At 38.8% G+C, this 19918-nt stretch overlaps 14 protein-coding genes across 14 annotated transcripts; 9 read left to right on the forward strand and 5 right to left on the reverse strand.

Moving 5' to 3' along the window:
- Positions 1–1405: 1405 nt before the first annotated feature.
- On the forward strand, positions 1406–1915 carry VCUG_02445 (uncharacterized protein; the record flags this gene model as incomplete). The annotated part of the gene is made up of 1 exon (XM_008077262.1): positions 1406–1915. One exon carries the CDS (start codon positions 1406–1408, stop codon positions 1913–1915), a length of 510 nt encoding a protein of 169 aa, XP_008075453.1.
- An 18-nt stretch (positions 1916–1933) lies between these two features.
- VCUG_02446 (uncharacterized protein) lies at positions 1934–2962 on the forward strand (the record flags this gene model as incomplete). The annotated part of the gene is made up of 1 exon (XM_008077263.1): positions 1934–2962. One exon carries the CDS (start codon positions 1934–1936, stop codon positions 2960–2962), a length of 1029 nt encoding a protein of 342 aa, XP_008075454.1.
- A 1906-nt stretch (positions 2963–4868) lies between these two features.
- Positions 4869–5686, forward strand: VCUG_02447 (60S ribosomal protein L11; the record flags this gene model as incomplete). Its single annotated transcript, XM_008077264.1, has 1 exon — positions 4869–5686. A coding segment is annotated over one exon (527 nt), but the record flags the coding sequence as incomplete, so codon positions are not given.
- Positions 5687–6249: 563 nt separating this feature from the next.
- Positions 6250–6896, reverse strand: VCUG_02448 (uncharacterized protein; the record flags this gene model as incomplete). Its single annotated transcript, XM_008077265.1, has 1 exon — positions 6250–6896. One exon carries the CDS (start codon positions 6894–6896, stop codon positions 6303–6305), a length of 594 nt encoding a protein of 197 aa, XP_008075456.1. The 3' UTR covers positions 6250–6302.
- Positions 6897–7985: 1089 nt separating this feature from the next.
- Positions 7986–8759, reverse strand: VCUG_02449 (uncharacterized protein; the record flags this gene model as incomplete). Its single annotated transcript, XM_008077266.1, has 1 exon — positions 7986–8759. One exon carries the CDS (start codon positions 8757–8759, stop codon positions 8196–8198), a length of 564 nt encoding a protein of 187 aa, XP_008075457.1. The 3' UTR covers positions 7986–8195.
- Positions 8760–9134: 375 nt separating this feature from the next.
- On the forward strand, positions 9135–10082 carry VCUG_02450 (uncharacterized protein; the record flags this gene model as incomplete). Its single annotated transcript, XM_008077267.1, has 1 exon — positions 9135–10082. The coding sequence occupies one exon, from the start codon at positions 9135–9137 to the stop codon at positions 9891–9893; it is 759 nt and encodes a 252-aa protein (XP_008075458.1). The 3' UTR covers positions 9894–10082.
- A 242-nt stretch (positions 10083–10324) lies between these two features.
- Positions 10325–11452, forward strand: VCUG_02451 (uncharacterized protein). Its single transcript, XM_008077268.1, has one exon. The coding sequence runs from the start codon at positions 10365–10367 to the stop codon at positions 11355–11357; it is 993 nt and encodes a 330-aa protein (XP_008075459.1). The 5' UTR covers positions 10325–10364; the 3' UTR covers positions 11358–11452.
- Positions 11453–11463: 11 nt separating this feature from the next.
- VCUG_02452 (uncharacterized protein) lies at positions 11464–11915 on the forward strand (the record flags this gene model as incomplete). Its single annotated transcript, XM_008077269.1, has 1 exon — positions 11464–11915. One exon carries the CDS (start codon positions 11464–11466, stop codon positions 11848–11850), a length of 387 nt encoding a protein of 128 aa, XP_008075460.1. The 3' UTR covers positions 11851–11915.
- Positions 11916–12296: 381 nt separating this feature from the next.
- VCUG_02453 (1-acylglycerol-3-phosphate O-acyltransferase) lies at positions 12297–13731 on the forward strand (the record flags this gene model as incomplete). Its single annotated transcript, XM_008077270.1, has 1 exon — positions 12297–13731. The coding sequence occupies one exon, from the start codon at positions 12297–12299 to the stop codon at positions 13218–13220; it is 924 nt and encodes a 307-aa protein (XP_008075461.1). The 3' UTR covers positions 13221–13731.
- A 56-nt stretch (positions 13732–13787) lies between these two features.
- On the reverse strand, positions 13788–15253 carry VCUG_02454 (uncharacterized protein; the record flags this gene model as incomplete). The annotated part of the gene is made up of 1 exon (XM_008077271.1): positions 13788–15253. One exon carries the CDS (start codon positions 15251–15253, stop codon positions 13892–13894), a length of 1362 nt encoding a protein of 453 aa, XP_008075462.1. The 3' UTR covers positions 13788–13891.
- Positions 15254–15652: 399 nt separating this feature from the next.
- VCUG_02455 (uncharacterized protein) lies at positions 15653–16077 on the forward strand (the record flags this gene model as incomplete). The annotated part of the gene is made up of 1 exon (XM_008077272.1): positions 15653–16077. The coding sequence occupies one exon, from the start codon at positions 15653–15655 to the stop codon at positions 16058–16060; it is 408 nt and encodes a 135-aa protein (XP_008075463.1). The 3' UTR covers positions 16061–16077.
- Positions 16069–18171, reverse strand: VCUG_02456 (uncharacterized protein; the record flags this gene model as incomplete). Its single annotated transcript, XM_008077273.1, has 1 exon — positions 16069–18171. One exon carries the CDS (start codon positions 18169–18171, stop codon positions 16579–16581), a length of 1593 nt encoding a protein of 530 aa, XP_008075464.1. The 3' UTR covers positions 16069–16578.
- Positions 18172–18813: 642 nt separating this feature from the next.
- On the forward strand, positions 18814–19190 carry VCUG_02457 (uncharacterized protein). Its single transcript, XM_008077274.1, has one exon. It carries the CDS (start codon positions 18849–18851, stop codon positions 19161–19163), a length of 315 nt encoding a protein of 104 aa, XP_008075465.1. The 5' UTR covers positions 18814–18848; the 3' UTR covers positions 19164–19190.
- A 408-nt stretch (positions 19191–19598) lies between these two features.
- VCUG_02458 (uncharacterized protein) lies at positions 19599–19874 on the reverse strand (the record flags this gene model as incomplete). Its single annotated transcript, XM_008077275.1, has 1 exon — positions 19599–19874. A coding segment is annotated over one exon (276 nt), but the record flags the coding sequence as incomplete, so codon positions are not given.
- Between the last annotated feature and the right edge of the window lie 44 nt (positions 19875–19918).

The raw sequence follows: 19918 nt of genomic DNA on the forward strand, positions 1-19918 counted from the left end.
CCACTCAAAGAGCATACTTCTGGCACGCCATCAATGATTTAAGTGGATGAAATAAAATCAAGTTAAGCACCATGTTTAGTATTCATTCATTTCTTCTGTTCTTTCTTAATGGTGCATTGTATTGCATCCTTGCTCTGTTCATCAATATTCACAATAACATAAACTTGTACAATCAGTATTAGGTTCAACAGCGCTACTAGACAAAAATTACCGATCAAGCCTACAAATATCTCTAACACTCACCACTATCGATGCGCACAAGACAATTGGTGCATTACATGTGTTATAGGAAGATGTTTTGTCTGTTATTGATGCTGTAATCTTTGTTGTTGAGATGTGGCATAAGGAGTGCTAAATTGGCACGGTTACAAATTCGTAATTTTAACAATACTTGATGCTGTGATCTGCACTATTATAGATACAACAATTGTAATTATTAAATTCCCTTGGTTGCCAGAGTATTCAAGCTAAAGCTGAACGAACTGAAGAAAGACCTGATTGCGAACAAAGAATGAATGTATTTGTGTACACAATTGAGTTCCAGAAACGAGGACATATTTTGGTCATACTGGGAAACAACAGCAAGATAGACACAGCTGCCATTCATACTCAAGAGAAGACAGTTTCCGGTCTTTCTTTCGTTTGCGATGACAATCCACAAGTCACAGAGCCAGTCATTTGACAAGGTAGGTGTTTATCTGCACAGTCCAGTCTTTGTGCATGGTCAGTTGTATGTAGCTCTGTCGAGAGTGCGCTATGCAAACGGTCTAAGGGTGTATGTTGCTGATAATGGAGACCAAGGAAAGTATGAGAACGGTAAAGTATACACAAGAAATGTTGTGTATAATGAGCCATTATAATGAAAGTAAATTTATTGATTTTGTAACTATACAACAGTTGGTAGAAAGGAATAACCTGATGTTTTAGTCACATTCAAAAGCGCTATTTTGGTATACTATCGATTCATGCACCCGTTTTGAAAAACAAGCAGTGCAACCAAAGTTAGTCTTTGCATAGAACTGAGCATAAGAAGCATTTCAGGACCTACTCGCTTATGTAAGTAGCTACACATCTTTACAACATGTTCTTTGTCATTAAACACAGTTTAATAGATCTGTTTCATGGATAAAATAAGTAAACATATCTATCCGTTCTGCACTATGTACTATATGTAGTAAGTCGAAAGTAAATAAACGTATTATTGACAAAAAATGTTGGTACATAAACCAAGTATTATCCAGGCTATTTATTATTTTTGTTCATTTTAGCAATTACATGACTCTTGCTATTCCATGCTCACTGGCTCAATATTTACACATCATATGAATAAGGGTATGATTTTTCCGTTTGTGCATTTTAGGAAAGCGTATAAATACAAAAAATTTGTTAATACCCCTTACCAAATATGCAAATGATTATAATACTGATAAGATCGGTGTATGTGATGGATAACTCGTATCCTGACCAGGATAGTGGACATATCGGAGAAAGTTCTTCAAGCAACACTTTCATATATCCTGGTATAGAAGTAGTCGGCCATCCTACGCAGTTGACCGCGTGTAGCGATGGATCACAAGAACATGCACAACATGATAGTGAAAGTGCGGGAGCGAGCAGCTCAGGAAAACGCAAGAGAATGAGCGGACAATCGAATGAAGGTCGCTCGGACAGGCTTGAAAAGTTGCAAAATGTCATTTTTAAAGTGATAAATAAGAGAGAAGATTTTAGTCAGGAATGTGATCAAAAAACAAAGGATAACCAAGGAGATTTGGAGTTGTCCAGGTATTTTGATAATCTAAAAGAAATGTTGATTAAGTCTGCACGTTGTTTACGTATAAATAAGGGAAGGATAGTTAATACGGGAACAGATAATTGTGATATTTTGTCACATATTTCAGAATATTTTACATCTTGAAAAAGCGAAGAAGAACAAATGAAAAGATTTAAATTGTTATTTTTGGAGCTGGATATTGCACAAGTTGATGTTCCTTGTGAGGGTGTGAAAAAAATTTCTCTGTTGCTGGTGAATTATGTCAACTATGACAATGAAGGGTATTCTATGCTAACAACTAATGAGAAGATAAGTGAGGCAGAGTATTTTAGTAGTCAAAGTGTGAAATGTGTAGGTTGTAGGCATTCTCATCGTAATAGCTGTTTTATTGTGCAAAATGTGATTGATAATTTATTTGTAAACTCATTAGAAATGTTGTACGGAAACAAAGTTGTTGACAAGTGTTTGCTTTTTTCCGAGTTTACAAGCCTTTGTGGGTATTTTGTGCAGTTCCACAACAATGTAACAAAAATATTGCTGCGTGATAAAGCGATCACGATATATCTTGTCAGCAGAATCGAAAACATTGTGTTATCATGCACAAAACTGACGGATAAAGGAGATAATCCGTTCGATAACAAACAGAATATACTGAGACAGATCGTTTATCGTTCCTTTGTTCGTACATTTCTGTTTTCACAACTTCTTTGTGTGTTCAAAGTTAAGTCAAGCGTTATTTCTAAGTACGTATTTTTTTCCGAGTTGGAGTATACTTGCTCAACAGTTTGTGGTGCGAGTAATCCTGATACTGTTTGCGATACTTTTTTGGAGGGATATGAGCCTCTATTCTTTTTGCTGTCTGGTTTATTTGACAAGATTGGATTTACAAAGAATTGTTTATTCGCTGCTTGGGATGTGAATCTAAGCATGGAGCACTTAAATGGAAAATACATTCTTGAGCAGATTCTTCGTATCTATTCACTTCATATGAAAGAGAGGTTAGGACAAAACGTGAAATGGTTGTATGGATATATTGGACGGTATCTCGCTGCAAACCATTCTGAGAGACGAGATGAAATACTTAAGAAAATTGAGGAGTTGGATTATAACAACTCTGAACTTATGACACAACAAGTTTGTGATCTTTATAAGTGTGTTAGAAGGCATCTGGAAGAGTTGATACGCCGGTAAGTAATATCCTGATATGAGAATCATAAGATTAAATAATATTTATGGATTTGTGTTTTCTAAATATTGCATGTGTTTTTGTAGTAGTTTTTGCACCTAATATTAGTTCATTATTATTGTGAACAGACATCAGGTGATATCATTATCGCATGAGTAAAAAGACAACTCAGAAGCTGATTGATCAGTTCTGTGAAATAAATTATTTGACCCTTTGAGAGAACAAACATTTTTTCTTACGTATTTCTAAGCATAAAATAGACAAATATTACTATCAAATCATTTTTTAAGACGCTTTCAGTTGTTCTTTATAAACGACATATAAACGTATGATTATATCAGCCGAAAAATAATCCTGTACCCCCTGTTACAAAGTCTAGTTTAAACGAGAACAGCTGCAAAAACGTAACATAACAGTTAAAAATGGAAATATCATTTAACAGGTAGTCTTACTCTCTTCTGTTTATTAACGGAAATGGTACAGCTAATAAAGAATAATAAATTTAACAAATAGGTGTTTTAACAGTAATAGTAAATATTTTGCTGAATGCTTTTCTATTGATAAAGTGTCATCATTCATTTTGATAGTTAAATACGCTTTCAGGAAGTTATCACAGCCATCCGTACTAATTTTTTATACCCCGCTAGTCCTGCAGGACTACCCATGAATCTCATACCAACTGAGAGTTGAAAAATTGCTTAAACGCATTTAATTGTTCTTTTTCATGTTCTATCTTTTTTGTATTGAAGTAAGATCAACGCTTCTTTATTTTCCTTCGCAAGATCATTGTTTCGGTACATCATTTTGATAACAATCTCAATATTCGACGGCACTTGAAAGATATTACCAGCTCGAACACAATAACCATACCCATTTCTTTTATCATAGTGCACTGCCAAACAATGTAATAAATTTATTATTGGTTGACATTAAACACGTTCTTCTACTTTTTTGTACTCACCCACGGCAACCGATTTCCATTTCCTCACCTTCATTCTGACGATATCAGGAAACAACGATCAGCAGAATACGACCAGCCAGTTTGCGGATGGAACATAAACTGATTCACATCTAAGCGAATACCACAAGAACAGGGGAACGGAATATGAGCAATTTAATAAGTGTTTTAATACTGAAAAATGGAAGAATTGTACGATAAATGAATTTTGCATGGGTAAAGAAGCATACGAGAGATTCGACATGTCCTACGTTTTCGGCAGATTGGCAGGATTACTTGGAAAGCAATTCTGATTGTTACGGATGAAGATCAGCAAGAGAATCCGAAAAGAGAGGTGAAAATGAAATATTGGATACGTTTAACATGAAGACAGATAACTGCAAGCATCCCAATATATCACTCGCCAGTATTATCGGTAGCAGCACCGAAGAACTTTGAGACATGATAAAACGTAGGAAAAGCGTTTGAAGAATAAACAAGAAGAGAAAGGTATTGTATTGATGTAAATTAAGTTAAAATGACAATATTATCGTATCTTCACTAAACAAAACATCATTTCAAGCAACAGCAGATACAAGGAGTGCTCTTTTAATGATTTTGATACTGCGCTTCTGTCATGAACTGATACTAACTAAAAGTTTGCCTCCTTCACATGTGATGGTCGTTAATTTTGTATATCAAACAGTAACACGTGCAGTCAACCAACGGATGCTCATGGTAGTGCTTGCTAGCGTGTCTCGTAAGCAGTTAAATGTTTTTCTAAGTACATCTGGTTCATTCTCGTATTGCTTTACGATAAGCAAGGATGCATATAAAATGTCAGTAACAATGTTGTGTTAGTCAAAGCAAATTTGCTAATTGGCATTTTATCGTGATTGTTGTGCACGCTCAACCAGCAGAGATCCTGTGTGATTGTTTCGGCGCCTTAAAATTTTTTAAAAATTTGCCCTTCCCAATGACAAAGACCAATCCAATGGAGGAAGTGCGCATCCACAAACTCTCCATAAATTTGTGCGTAGGAGAGAGCGGCGACAAGCTCAATAAGGCTGCCAAAGTACTTGAACAGCTTACTGGCCAGAAGCCTCGTTTCTCAAAATCACGCCTAACGATTCGCACGTTCGGCATACGCCGCAACGAGAAGATAGCGGTGCATGTAACAGTGCGCGGCGAAAAGGCAAAAGAGATTTTGAACAATGCGCTCAAGATCTGCGAGTTTGAGCTGCGCGAGAGCAGCTTCTCGGAGACGGGCACGTTTGGATTTGGGATCAAGGAGCATATTGATCTGGGACTGAAGTATGACCCGTCGATCGGTATTTATGGAATGGATTTCATCGTTGTTTTGAGTAAGCCCGGGCTGCGGGTGTGTAAGAGGAAGAGGTTGAAAAGTAAGGTTGGAAATAAGCAGCGGGTTAGTAAGGATGAGGCGAAGAAGTGGTTCGTTGATACTTTTGAGGGTGTTTTAGTGCCGGCGAATAAATAAATGGATTATTAAATGTGGCATGAGGGCTTATGGGAGTGGAGATTGGTGCGATGCAACCGGTCCATTCACAAATTTGCACAGTGTGTTACGAGATTGTATGCAGCCGTGTTCGCAATCATTCCTCAGTTGCGTGTTCTGAGGTGAAAAGCAAATTTGTGAAGGGCCCTCCGCGTGCTCGTCAAGGAATCACGGCTACACCGTTTCGTAAAAATGGCAATTATTGAAATTTCTTGCCCGCCACGTTAACGCTAAGCACCTCCAAAATAAAAATAAATTTACTTTCTATGTCAACGTATACAATCAGTTATGGGCACTGCATCTGTGTTCAAAGGTACAATACGATGTTAATCCTATAGTACGTTGGTATACCGATAGATGAGCCTCGCATTATTTTTACATACTGGTGTTGTTGCGACCATGATGAACACGCATAGCGATCAAAAACAAAGTTTAAAATCTATTCCAAGAGCATAGCACGGATTGTGCGTGTTACAAAAAGTAAAGAACGCGTGTTGTAGCGATGGAGACTGGATGAAGAGGATAATGGTTGTGTGTTATAACAGTTTTGCATGATTGTGGCGAATCGTAAAGAAGCAGGCATAACGAATTGAGGGTGTGCAGAGTACATCACAGATACGTACATTGAACAGGGTGTATTTGCATGTTCCCGTATTTTTCTATGTCTTCATATTTTCCCATATCTCTTGCCAACAAATATTCCTTGCCAAAGAACAAATAATAAAATCAGCTACACCAATGAACCACCCGCAGTACCAAAATTACAGTGCATCGCACCGCAGCACTGGCTGCCATACCCAAAAACATTGCATCGCCCGTGCCCGTGTACCACCTGGTCCTCAAAACAACCGATATTTATTAACAACATAGCATGTTCCTGTCACAGGCACTACGAAAGCACATCTTCTACGTTATCTACCACATCGCTCTCGTGCACCGTGAACTCCTCACCATTGAACTTTCTTACACACACAAATTCACCCTCCTGCGATATAAACTGCACAAGCTCCCCCATATTAAGATCAACCATCCTGCAATTCACAATAGCACGCTTCATATACACCATTTTTATCTGTGCGCTCGTATCAAGCGTTATATTCCACGCTTTCTTACTTTCTCTTCTGTAGATAAGGAAATCGAGCGAGAGCAGAAAAAGTGCCTGCACGCAGAGCAGTAGGACCGATGAGCTGGTTACCCCCAGCGCAACCATGAAAATGTACTGCATCAACACCAAACACACCATTACCCGCTTATTTACCGTCCATATTATGGTGCACATGCTGAGTGCTATCACCACGATGATTTGTATGGCACCAAATACGATCAAATATTTGGACGGCAGTGGAATGGCATCTATTGGTATTTTTATTATGTGTTTTTTGTTGAGTATCATGGAGGTAACGAAAATAAAACTGATGAACACCTTTAGGATCGATAAGTATTTTCGCATGGGTGCGAAAATCTGGAAGATTGAAGTGTGCATTTAAAAGGAGGAGAAGATTTCTTTTTTATCTGGGAAAAGGGGCTTGAGGTGTGTATTGGACGGGTTAGAGGGTAGGAGGGGTTTTTGTGTGTTTAAGGTGTAGAAATGTACTTGGTTGAAGAGTGGATAAAAATTGTATACGTGAAGAGAATTGTTAGTTTGGAGTAACCGACAGCATGTTAATGTGCATGCATGCGAAGTACGTGTGCTTTATGCATATGAACATATAGCAGCCGTGCATAAATGATAACACGTACCAACCATTTCAATTATTTATATCAATGAAAACACGTGTGCACGATATTACCATGCATGGTTGAGCTAACACTACCACGTGAATTACTCGCATACCGCCACGCACCTTTTATTCATTATTTGTTAATTAGCTTATAAACACGAATTAATTGTTATGCGTATAAAATGCATCGTAGGATTGGCTTATCTCTCCAATTTATGTTGATCTACTTTATTAAGAAGAAAAAGTTTATGCACAAGCAGATACTCGCTTAACACCCCTTTTACATGCCGATTCTTGTATTCATTGGTACATGGCAAAAACATGTGCTTGCGAGTGAGAGATGAAGTTTACCTGAATTTAGAGGTGAACCTTGCACTCGAGCAAGAATAGCCTTTTTGAAAAAGGCTTGAATACGTGTTCTTCTCACATACAAAGTTATGGAAGCGCTCAAGGCAGTTGTGTTCAAAAGTGTGTGCTTTTAACTCATTGACGGTGGATAGAGCGATAATGTACATAAACCATTGCAGGATGGTATATACCCGTTCCTGAAGATCAAGATTGCCGATGCATCCTAAAATTTGATATGGAAGTGTAGAATTTAACCTCTGTAAATTTTACCGCTGGTGTAAGGAGTAGGCTCAGAAATGAGGGTGAACTGGCCAAAATAAGCCAGAAAAAATACCTGAGTCTATAGGATGGATAAAGCGGTAGATATCAATATGAAATATAAAATAATGAATATATGAAAGAATTGAACGAAACAGTGAATACTGAGGTGTTATGGACATGCCGGTGTAACGGTTTGTTGCATTAGCATTGGATGGTTGAAAATTACGGGTAAAAAACGTATTCGATGTACGAAATCACAGGTTTAATCATATGAACACGATGGACAGTGCACGTCTACCGTATTCATACGCGTTATGCCATTACCTTCTTCTTAACCGTTAATAATCAATTCACCGGCATACCGCATTGTTTCATTTTGTGCTCATCCTTTCCTAACGATTTCGTTTTCTTTTACTTCCCAGCCGCTTTCTCTTTCACCTTACCGATACATCCTAAGCAATCTCATTTTCCTCATAATCCCTAATCTCCTCATTTTTCAAATCTGCCATACAGCGCCCATAATAGTGCTTGCCATTCTTCTGTACCTCAAACCTCATTTCGACTCTGTCATTAACAACATCTCCGCTCTCATAGTTCCTTATATCTTCAACACTTCTACCCTCAAAATACCTAGGAATGACAACCTGCTCCATCCAATCAATCTTCCTGTCATTGTCCCAATTGCTCGTCAACCATCCGTACAACCGGTAGAGCCCGTAAAAAAAGCTAGGTTTGAACCGCACGGCAGGCAGCCCGCTTATAGCATTTCGATGATCGGCACGCACCATATATGAGCCATAGTTCTGCGGTATGTCAAGATGGAGCTCATATTTTGGACGCAAGTGTTGTGTAGCGTTGCGTGCCGCACGTGGGATGTGGAAGCGTTGATTGAGTGTGCGTTCGAAAGCACCAATTTTATGAATGAGTGTGAATGAACTTGTTTTGTGTAGTTCTTGGATGAAGTTGGTTGTTAGGGTTGTTATGAATGTGTTGATGTGGGTTGATAGAACGGACATGGGGGGTGTGCAATTTGGTAGGGAGATAGGATGGTTTAGGGATGGGAGGGTATATCACAGAGCGTGGGGGCAGTGCTTGTTTGGTAGCGACGATGTACTGGTTAGTGTGAAAGTATCACTTTTTGCAATGAGTAAAATTTAATTAAAATGTGCTGTAGCTCAAGAGCAGTACACGTAATTACTTACCTCGGTGTGTTCTACGGTATTACTACATTTCTTACCCTTTCCTGTCACAGAATGATACACAGGTAAAAGTCATCGCATCATACCGCGTGAAGTGGTAAATAAACGGTGCTTTCATTTCCTCTGGCGGCGATGCTCTAATATGTTGCTGGCACACAGCCCCTTATCATTTTCTTTTTTTTACCCCTCGTAATGAACTGCCTCATCGACATTCTTTTCACATTCACCCTAATAGCCATCAACGCCATCCTTTACTACCGCCACACCGCGAAAAAACGTGCAGCCATCCACAAATTCGCATCTGCTACACCCTCAACAATCACATACACCAGCGTAAACCAGCACATACTATCGTACGACACAGGCGCACTTGCACTTATTCTCAACTTTAAGAAGGAGTTTGATATTTTTCATTACTGCATGTCGTTCACCGACGCATACTTCATCTTCACGGGGCACGTTGGCATTGAGTGGATGAACTGCTACCTGGGTGTGCGCAAGAAGGGCAGTGTGCACGCGCTGAGATATTTGGAGAGGTGCAAGAGTGAGACGGGTTATTATGGCACGTATAACAAGGATGTGCTGATGTTGTATAGGAAGCATAGGTTGGATAGGTTTTATATCACCTTTATACCGCGATCGATCGAAGATACAAATTTTGAGGGGATGATTTACGCCGAGGGCAAAATCAGCAACGCGTGCCCAGGATTTGTAGATGATGTTATGGCGTTGATAGAACGGCTCAAGAAGATAGAGCCGTCTGATAGGCTTAAGGAGAGTAACAACGCGATAAAAAAACGAATTATGTATGAGGCGAGTAGAAGAAGAGAGGAGAGCAACAAGAAAACCGTGGAGGAGAAGGATGTAAAGAGAAGAGAAAGAGAAAATTTAGGATTTGAAAAGAAGACAGATGAGTACAAGGTAAGGACCAGGTATTTGCACAAGAAATAAAGTATGCTTGTCATTTTAGCAGTGTGTTTTGTTTGTCGTGTGATCGTGGTGGTAGGTACATTTGTTGTACGTGGTATGTTCCGTTCTGCCATCGATACTCCGGTGTTACATGCTGCTGCACAGATGAACATATCGTATGATCGTAACAACACCTCGTAATGTTGCTATTAATATCTTTGGGAACAGCAATTGAAATAAGCTTTTATATCTGGGGTACACTGCTGTACCGTGGTTGTTCTATGCCAAATCTACTCCATCAAATTTACAGTAAAACTGCGCAATACGATGATATACCTCATTCATATCGTATGCTGTTGCACAGCGTGCATTCTACCAGCGATATGGTACAATTTTCAAATAAACATTCGGTAAAAAGCCTTTTCTTCACAAACACGTTCTAAACAGCTCATCAACTGCTTTTTGGCGTTCCCTTTAATTGTTAGTTAAGCAAGATTGGAATGGTACCCCTTGATGAAGATCAAAGTAGAATTTGATGAGGAAAATTCGAAGGAAAGTAAGAGGATGAAAAAGGAAGATGGAAGACGTGAAGGGGCAGTTGATCAAACGGAGAGTGGTAATGAAGGTATGGATGAAAAGGAAGGGATAATAACGATGGATGACAGCATGAGGGAGGAAGAGATAGGTTGTAGAAAATTTGATGGAAAGAACCAAGCGTTAAATACTGAGCTGATTAATATGAATGGGAATTGCGAAGCGGAGGAGAGAGTGGATTGCGTAGAAGAAGTTGGTGAGAGGGATGAAAACACAAAGCGTGGTGAAGAGGGAAAAGGAGATAAAGGTAGGTTAGGTGCCGTATTTCGGATTGATCAGGTGAAAGAGCAGGAAATGATTGAAAGTGACAGAAAAGATGAGGTTGTGGAGGAAAGTGACGAGAAAGATGAGGTTGTGGAGGAAAGTGACAGAAAAGATGAGGTTGTGGAGGAAAGTGGTAGAGAAAGCAAAACTGAAAGCGATAGAAATTTTGAGACGGGAAGTGAAAAAGAGCACGGATTAAACGGCATGGCTGAAAATAGCAAAAAAGAAGATGAAATAAAGAAGGATGGCAGAGTGGTTGGCGCGTACAAAGAGCAAGAGACTGCTCACACAGCTGATAAAGTGAGTGATACGGACGAGGACAACGATTTGCAACGTTTGCAAAGAATGCAGGACCAGTTTTTACAGAAAGAAGAGCCTGTAACAGCCAACAGCGTGATAATAAGGAATTTGGACCACACGATAACAAGGCAGGTGCTCATCAAGCATTTGCATGCATGTGGAACGATAAAAAGCGTGGAGATACCACAGGTGCGTAAGGCAGGGCAATCAAAGCAGATAACAAAGAACTACGCGTTTGTTGAGTTCATGAACAGGAGCAGTGTTGATATTGCGATGAGTTTGAACAACAAATTGGTGATAAATGGTAAACGTGTGAGTATTGGCAGAAAAAAAGTGTTTAACAAGTGATTGGGCACGTGGTGGTACGGAATGTAGAACAAGTGCTGAACGAGAAAATGTGGATCGGTGCTGTGTCTAAAATAAATATAATACTTGATAGCCGGTTAAGCACGAGATGCTGCCCCTGTTGCATTGCGTTTTAAGACTACCCTTGGTGCTACTGTCACAGCCCTTATTTTCTTTCTCCGCCCTATTCGTTATTCTTTTCTCCTTGAGAGCGGTATTCTTACCAATTTCAGGAAAGGTAGAACAAACTTGGTATTGCTGTTTTACAACGGTAAAGAGTAGGAAAATACAAAATTGGTGGTTTGCCCTGTTTAAAAATTATGTACTCACCAACACTCCTCGTGCCGGTATGGAACGACTGTTCGCTACGAGGGCAAAGTATTATTTTTCTGTGCCAGGACTGGTTGAGTATTGTCCGCCACGCGATCTTTCACTCGCTGCGATATGGTACGGTAACCCGCGTGGTACACTGAGTGCGTTGTTCAGAGCAATTTGATGCATGCGATGGCATTGAACGTAGCTTTTCTTACGAAAGGTGTGGTGATAAATAAACGATTTTCATGATTTGGTTTTATTACCGCTTGCGAACCGATAAAAAACTCTGACTGAGAATCAACCGTGCTGTTTTTACGAGCTTAACCACGTGATGAAATGCTATGAACAGCTGTTCGGCTGGATGCACTTGCTAGGGCCGTGAGTACAAAACGGTAGGATTGCACGGATCTGAGCGGGTAATACGTTCTAATGGTGGAGATAACCGTTTGAAGTGATTGCAGTACCGTAACAGCTGTATTGATAACAACATGTAAACCTCATTTCGCTTACAATCCAAGTTTTATTGACTTATCATAGCGTTCTATTCATTTTGATGTCATATCGATTGCGGGAATGCTTCGTACAGCACTCATCTCTTCATAATTGTTTGTAGCTCTTCCCGCCATCATGGTCAATCATAAACACCCGAAATTCGCGCACCCTTGCCACGGTATGCCAAAATTACCAAAACTTTTAAAAATACTCATAAAACTGCTCCTATGGCCGGTACACATTTTCATATTCTTCACGTTTGTTCTGTACAGCACACTCCTCATGCCGCTCTACTTCATGAACTATAAATGGTGCGTAAAACTAACAACGGTCTATTCCTTTATAATATGGCACTTGTACAGATTACCGCTGTATCTCACAGCACAGGTGAAGATAAGAGGCGATGTTGCTGGCATCAAGGATGGCGAGAACGTGCTGGTGATAAGCAATCACATCGGTGCCATAGATTTTCTGATGTATCACGAGATTGCAAACATGAAGGGGATGATACCGCACTGCAAGTACATACTAAAGCGATCGCTGGGGTATATTCCGGTGCTTGGGCCGAGCTTGCACTATCTGTGCTTCTGTTTTGTGGACAGGTGCGCTCAAAAAGACGTGCAGAGCATCAAAAAATACGTTGATTACGTGCACAGCAACGATATCAAGCATTGGTTGATGTTATATCCTGAAGGTACGCGGTTCACACCCAGAAAGAAAAAAATGGCTGACGAGTACTGCCAGCAGAGGGGCATACCGCCGTTCAAAAACGTGCTATGTCCGCGCACCAAGGGATTTAAAGTGTTCTATGAGAACGCCAGACATGTGTACAAAAACATTGTGGATATAACGGTTGATTACAGGGGTGCAAGTGGCGAGAGAACGGTGAGCAAGCTGTACAAGTTTTTTACGGTTGAGGTTGATGGCACGTTCCTTGTGGATGTTAGAGTGGTGCCGATGGAGGATGTTCGGGATAGCGAGGAGTTTATGATTGAGTGCTTTAGGAGAAAGGATAGGATATTGAGCGAGTGGAGTGAGAAGGATTGCTATGAGGAGTAGAGAAGGGGGTTGGCTTATCTGTGGAGCGGAGTAAGAAGGATTTTGACCGAAAAATTAACATAGGAAAAAGTGTGAGGAGATGGCGGAGTGATGGAGGATGAGAAATGAAACGGCGTGGTACCGGTTGTGACAAATAATCCGGTGCAAGGCATTGAAAGAGAAACGAAGACTTTTCAAAAAAGATAAATTATCGGATATTTGTAGAATGGATGGTAGTTTTATTATTTTTTGAGATTGTCGGTGATCAGGTTGAACGGATTACAAAAACCTTATTTTAGTACATTATAGCCCACGTGGTGTGCAGTGACGTGTGTTTTCATTTCGTGCTTACCACTGAGTATCTTACAATTTATGCAATGTTTTTAGGAGTGTTTGTTTTGCTATTGCTTTCACGGCCTTTGTCAATCTACCTGTTGACATGTTCAAAACATGCTTACGGAGCCATTCTACAACGCAAAACATTCCTGCCATCTGATACTAAAATCTAGATTAATAAAACGGTTCTTTCACACCTCAACTTAGGATTAACAATACGTGAGGATCAGTAAATCTTCTAAATTTACAATACTTAATGTTTATTTACACGACCTGTCGTCATCGATGTACCATGGCAGACAATTCACACAGTTACCTTCTTTTGAGCATTTCTTGCCGCTCGTATAAAACACCATTTACTGGTTTTCTTCCCTAGCAAATGCAACAGTGTCGTCCTTCCTCCTCGATTTCAGCAGCAATTTCTTAATCACATTGCGGTAGGAATCCCTATGATCCTCAAAATATGGCAATGCGTCGAACAGCTCACGTAAATAGACACAAAAACTTTCTTTGTTTTTCAACTTCTCCATTTCTTCTTTGAATAATTCGTTCAACTCCGTTAATTCATGTTCACAAAGGAAAATATTTCTGAACGATTTGTTGTACGCATTTTTCTTGCCCTTGAAAAAGTTAAATACTCCAGCATACAAATTTCTTCTAAAAAGTGCGCTAATAATTTGGTTGTTCACTAGCTCTCCACCTAGAAATAGGGTGCTATAAAACCGATAAAACACATACTTTCTGCCCTTTTCGTCCTGAAACGATAAATCGTACTCGTTTAACAGATAGATTAAAATATCAGATTCACAAAGACATGCCACACTATTTTTACGATAAATAAATTCTCGCTTCACCGTACCTTTTTTATCCAATCCCATTACATTTCCAACCTCCAGATAAGGCACATTTTTGACGTAAAAGGTTACATTGCGTTTTATTTTGTTGTTGTTTTCATCGACAACTTTTAAGTCTTTCAGCATGACTTCCTTGTAATTGTAAATTGTCATTATTACCCTCTCAAGCTCCAGATCTACGTTTTCATCTTCACGAAGCAAAAAATCATAGTATTCATCAGGATCTTCATCTTGTCTCACGATTAGAATGTAAACAATGCTCTTTGGTCTGTGTCTTACGATGTGAGTCTTTACGACTCTATCTTCAGCCCCTTGGTCAGCCTTCTTATTCAACAAAACACTCTTCTTACTTCTTTTACGGCCTTTTTTCATATTCGTCTTCGTTTTTTCACTTCTGCCTATTTTTGAGTTCTCAATCACGTGATCATTACCGCGATTATTGGATTGATCACAGCTACTATCCCCATTTTCCTGGAGCTTACTAATGTGTTCCTCTCTCAAATCTTCGTGTATTGCCAATTCACCGTTAGTACGTTCTTTTCCTGCATCCAGCTTTTCTTTTTTTGTCAAATTTGGGATGTTCATGTTTTTTCCTTCCAAATCCTCACCAAATTCGCACACAGCTTTGTCCCCCGTGATAAGCTTAAATTTAAGAGTATCCTCCACTGATGAAAACCTGTCAAAGCATTTTTGTGCAGTCTGTGCATATGTCAAGCTGTGTGCGTATATGACCAACTCAATCATCACGAACAGGAGGGTAAATCTCGTTTTGTAATTCAAACATTCGTAAAGAGAAAACGATGACACAGTGCGTATAGCCAAAACTAATAAGACAACATAACAGTAGCAGATTAAAACCACCATATTGATCCATTGCTCTCACTCGTACTATTTTTAGTTCCAGTATGCACCATAGCTAATCATCAGGGTGCAAATCCATTATCTCGGCGTCGAATGGTTTTGGGTTAGCTCTCGGTATAGCAGCCATTAATCATCGCTTACCTCCCGATACCGGTTGCTAACCGTGTACAATATCGAAACATGGCTGGATCGGATGTATAGCATTCCATGCCCGATTTTGAATAGATACCACATATTATTAAACACCGTAGCACAGCTGAAGAGGTGCTATTACTACGGTACTACACTCTCCTGTACACAATCGCAATTTTACATATTTTTATTTTTGTGCCTGCAGTTGTGTTCTTCGCTCTATACCATCATTACGGTGGAATTTGTTCATGTTTAATCTGTGCCCTTCATATGACAGCAACACATGTACGCAGGATAAATTTGATCTTTCCCTTCGATGTTCCTGGTGTAGCTAACAAAGTAGCCCTGTCGGTTACAACGCACATAAAGGGCGAGATCGTAAGTTTTGCGCTTCCTTTTCGTCTTTTGTTTCTCACCAAACCACCAAACAATTCACATCCGTATTCCATAAAGGTAAAGAAAAACGGCGATATGTTCGTATACGTCCTCAAATTCGAATCGATTGATTTGAAAAGATTTCTAGAGAAGTGGGAGTTGCATGTTTTGAAGGAAGTAGCTGAGGAATATGAGGAAATTATGAAGGAGATGGATGAAAAGATGGAGGAGTATGAGCAAAGAGAAAAGACAGGCAAAAAAAGAAAGATTGTGGATGACGATGGATGGGTGCGGTATGAATAAAGTGTGCGTTTCAGAAACAAATTTATAAAGAATTTTAACTTCTCATGCCATACTTGAACATGTTATCTAACAAAATTAAATGATCAGACCAAATTGGTATATGAATTCGATCAAATGTAGGAATAATCTTTCTATGATTGGTTCATAGTGTATGATGGCACGTCGTGATTGATGTGTTAGTCAATGATGGGAGAAATGCTTGATGTGAATCTTATGTATGCAATTTCTATTATTCCTATTAAAAATGCCATATATTTCAAAATACAGCTTGTCGAGGTCAGTTTCGCTTAGCTTACATAATTTCGTAGTGTCTTACTCACCTTAGCATTCATACTAATGTACTGCTATCAACGTATACCAAGGCATCTACCAAATCATCTCAACCCAAAGTAATAATCCGCAAAAAATTATGACATGTTGTATGGCAAAATGCTGTTTATTTCTGCTTGACACGTGATCGCAATGATATAATGAAGCGAAGATCATATAAAGGATCTGTGTTATGTTCTCCCTCGTACTCAGTTCTCACGGTCAGTTCTCTTTGCATGCTCAATACAACTCTTTCCGCCAAAGAACTTCTTATGCCTGCGATATTCATTTTTGAAGCGCTTTACACCATTCTCCCCGTCAAACTGCACAAAGCAATATCCTCTGTTTTTACGATCTCCACCGACAGGCACAACGACTTCAGCAACTTCGTATCCTTTATCTCTCAGATAACCAGCTATCATTTCCTTGGTTAGCGTCTTTTTAACACTTGATATAAAAATGCGGTACGTGTGCTTAATAAATCTGACATAAACCGTACGACTATTGCATAATACTTCACCCTGTATCGTTTTAAACATCTTTACGAATGCAAGAATGGCTGTGCCTGTGCAGAAGCCATCATTATTCTTCTTTATGGTAATCTCGTGAATTATACCAAAGCTATCGAAGTATGCTCTCAAAGACTGCTCTGTTTCATTATAAGCCAAGTTTGTAAGCACGAAATTGTAAAGAGTATCTGGGGAAACGTTCTGCAGATTTGCTTTAGACGGTTTTGTAATGTACTTACCATCAGCTACACATTCTTTCCCGACTTTAATTTTCTCATGTTCACCGATACTTTTCTTTTTAACAGACCTATTATCATTCATTTCAACACAGTTAAGTTTTTGTTCTTTGTTCTTGATATTCTCTTTAGTATCATGCTCGTCATCTTTCTCTTTTCTTTGTTTTTTTCTCGCAATATTTTTGTCCTCTTTCTCTTCACCTGTTTCATTATTACTGCCTCGCTTACTGCTTTTTTTATTTCCCACATCACATGTTTCCTCACAATTATTAGTTGTTTTACTGTTCATCTTTCCATTTTTGCTTTCGTCCCTGTTATCCTGTCCCATTTCTTCTCTGTCCTCACCGCCCATGTATTTTTTCTTCAGATATACCTCCCTAGGCAAGCAGTAATCCACTTCAATGGTGTGACCATTAAATTTACACAGTGATTTGTCTTCCAAAACTTTTTTTGTTTTTTTAAAATTCATAAATTGTAGAAAGACCGTACCCGTAAACTTATCATTCTTCATAAGCATCCTTGCCTTGTCGGCCAGTTTAAAATGGTCAAGAAGCTCCCGTTCAGTTGTAAGGGGAACTTTTCTGAGAATAAGTCGGTTCTTCGGCGAATACACTATCGGGCTATCAGTAACAGCATACAGATCGTCTTTAGTAGCATCGTATTTTTCTTTTTGCCTGCTTTCTTTTATCATGGTTGTGTTCTGACTAACATCTAATTTAGTATTTCTATCGTCCTGGCTTTTGCGTTTATTATCCTTGCTACGATTACTTCCGTGCCTTAGCCTCTCATCAGTCTTATTATCTCTGTCACTTGTCTTTGAACACTTGCTTTTAATGTTTACGGCACTTTTTCTCTCCTCTCTTTTGTCTTTCTCCCCACTGGTTCTAAATTTTTGGTTATCGTTCTTCGTACTTGTCCTGTTTTTTTTAGCAGCTTGCTCATCGCTCTCACAACTTTTTTTCGCTATGTGTTCTCTTTTACCACGTATGTTTTTCTGTTCATCCCTATTTCCGCTATAAACACGTTTTGCTTTTCGAATTTTTTCTGTCTCGATCATTCAGGGGGTGCAAAAAAATTGATTATTTTCGCGAACAGTTATTCCATGTTTATCATGTAATTCAAAGCGTTTTGCAATAATAAGAAGCAGATGTTGCCACACAATAATTTTGCTTGGTATGTTGATAGATGAGCATTACCGACGTATGATGCTTTATGAGCAAGACTATACAAGTCTGCAAGAAATGATCTGTTTATTCGACTTTGGAGGCAGAAGCACCTTTAGGCCTATAGGAATTATGATGCATATCTGGTTTGTTTAAACAACAGGAAATACCTGAATACAAGTACCTTATGAGCAACAACAACAGATTAAAAACACTAGAATCGAGTATTAGCCATACCGCACTCGCAAAAAGTAGACAAATCTAGTATAATTATAAAAATCAATATTAGTTCATTATAGCGGTTGCAACATCAAGTCTATTCCATCAATAAACATGTGTTTTATACGCACATTTTCATGTTGTAATATGTTACCCATCAAAAAAACATTTTATTATACTTGACACGTTACTAGCATAATATATGAATCTCCTGATTGTTATTGAGTATTTTTAATCATACTTTCTGTATACTAACATGGTAGAGGACTTTCGTTGATGTGATTAAGAATATGTCAGTTCATCTACTAGTCGATCCTCTTAAAACACTGTTCCTAGCCCTTCATCACTTCTGATGTTGAAAAAAGGAACGTACAAAATTGAAAACATAATAAACATCAGTGCATCCTTACAAAATCAAAAAAGGAATCATAACGATCAATCACAGTCAACAGCTAAATTAATATTTAAAGCTGTCCTATCAAGCGATAATTCAATGATCGTGTCGTACTTTATCGATCATATTACACCGGGAAAAGCATCTATTATCGAGATATGTAACAATGTAAAGTATCCTTTGCTGAGAAAAAATGATTATGTGGTGATTGAACACCAAAAGTATGCAGATGATGAGGAACTGATCGAAGTATTATTGGAGAGAAAAAAATGAATAAAATGCATTGTTTTAATAGAATAATCAGAAAACAACCCGCACGTTGTAATGTGTCCATGGCCTAGTGTGTATTATTGTAAGAATTACGGATACTTTGATCGTTATAATGAACGAGGATTGCCATTTTTATTATCATTATAGACCTTATCGCTGCTATTCATGCCGCTATTAAATATTTATTTGTATAACTTGGGATTATTTCGAGTCTACGAGAACAAGTCTGTTGTTATACTAAGATTGTGGTAGTTAAAAATAAAACACAAGTATTGGAATGGATGGTTGTTTTATCAGTGATTAGCTGCGCTATCCCGTTTTTCAAAAACGGGTGTCTGAATGGATGATATACAAAGATAGCGCTTTTGAATGTAACTAAAACATTAGGTCATTCCTTACTACCGGCTGTTGTATAGTTACAAAATCAATTAATCACTTTCATTCCAGTAGCTCATTGTATACAACATTTCTTGTGTATATTTTACCATTCTCATGCTTTCCATGGTCTCCATTGTCAGCAACATACACCCTTAGACCGTTTTCATAGCGCATTCTCGACAAAGCTACGTACAACTGACCATGCACAAAGACTGGGCTGTGCAGATAAACACCTACCTTGTCAAATGACTGGCCCTGTGACTTGTGGATTGCCATTGCAAACGAAAGAAGAGCCATTAACTGTCTTCTCTTGAGTATGAATGGCAGCTGTGTTTCGCTGAATATCATCGCAATCTCGCCCGTTGCGGGAACATTGTACC

The sequence above is a fragment of the Vavraia culicis genome (assembly GCF_000192795.1).
Source record: "Vavraia culicis subsp. floridensis unplaced genomic scaffold supercont1.64, whole genome shotgun sequence".
NCBI classification, from domain to species: domain Eukaryota; kingdom Fungi; phylum Microsporidia; family Pleistophoridae; genus Vavraia; species Vavraia culicis.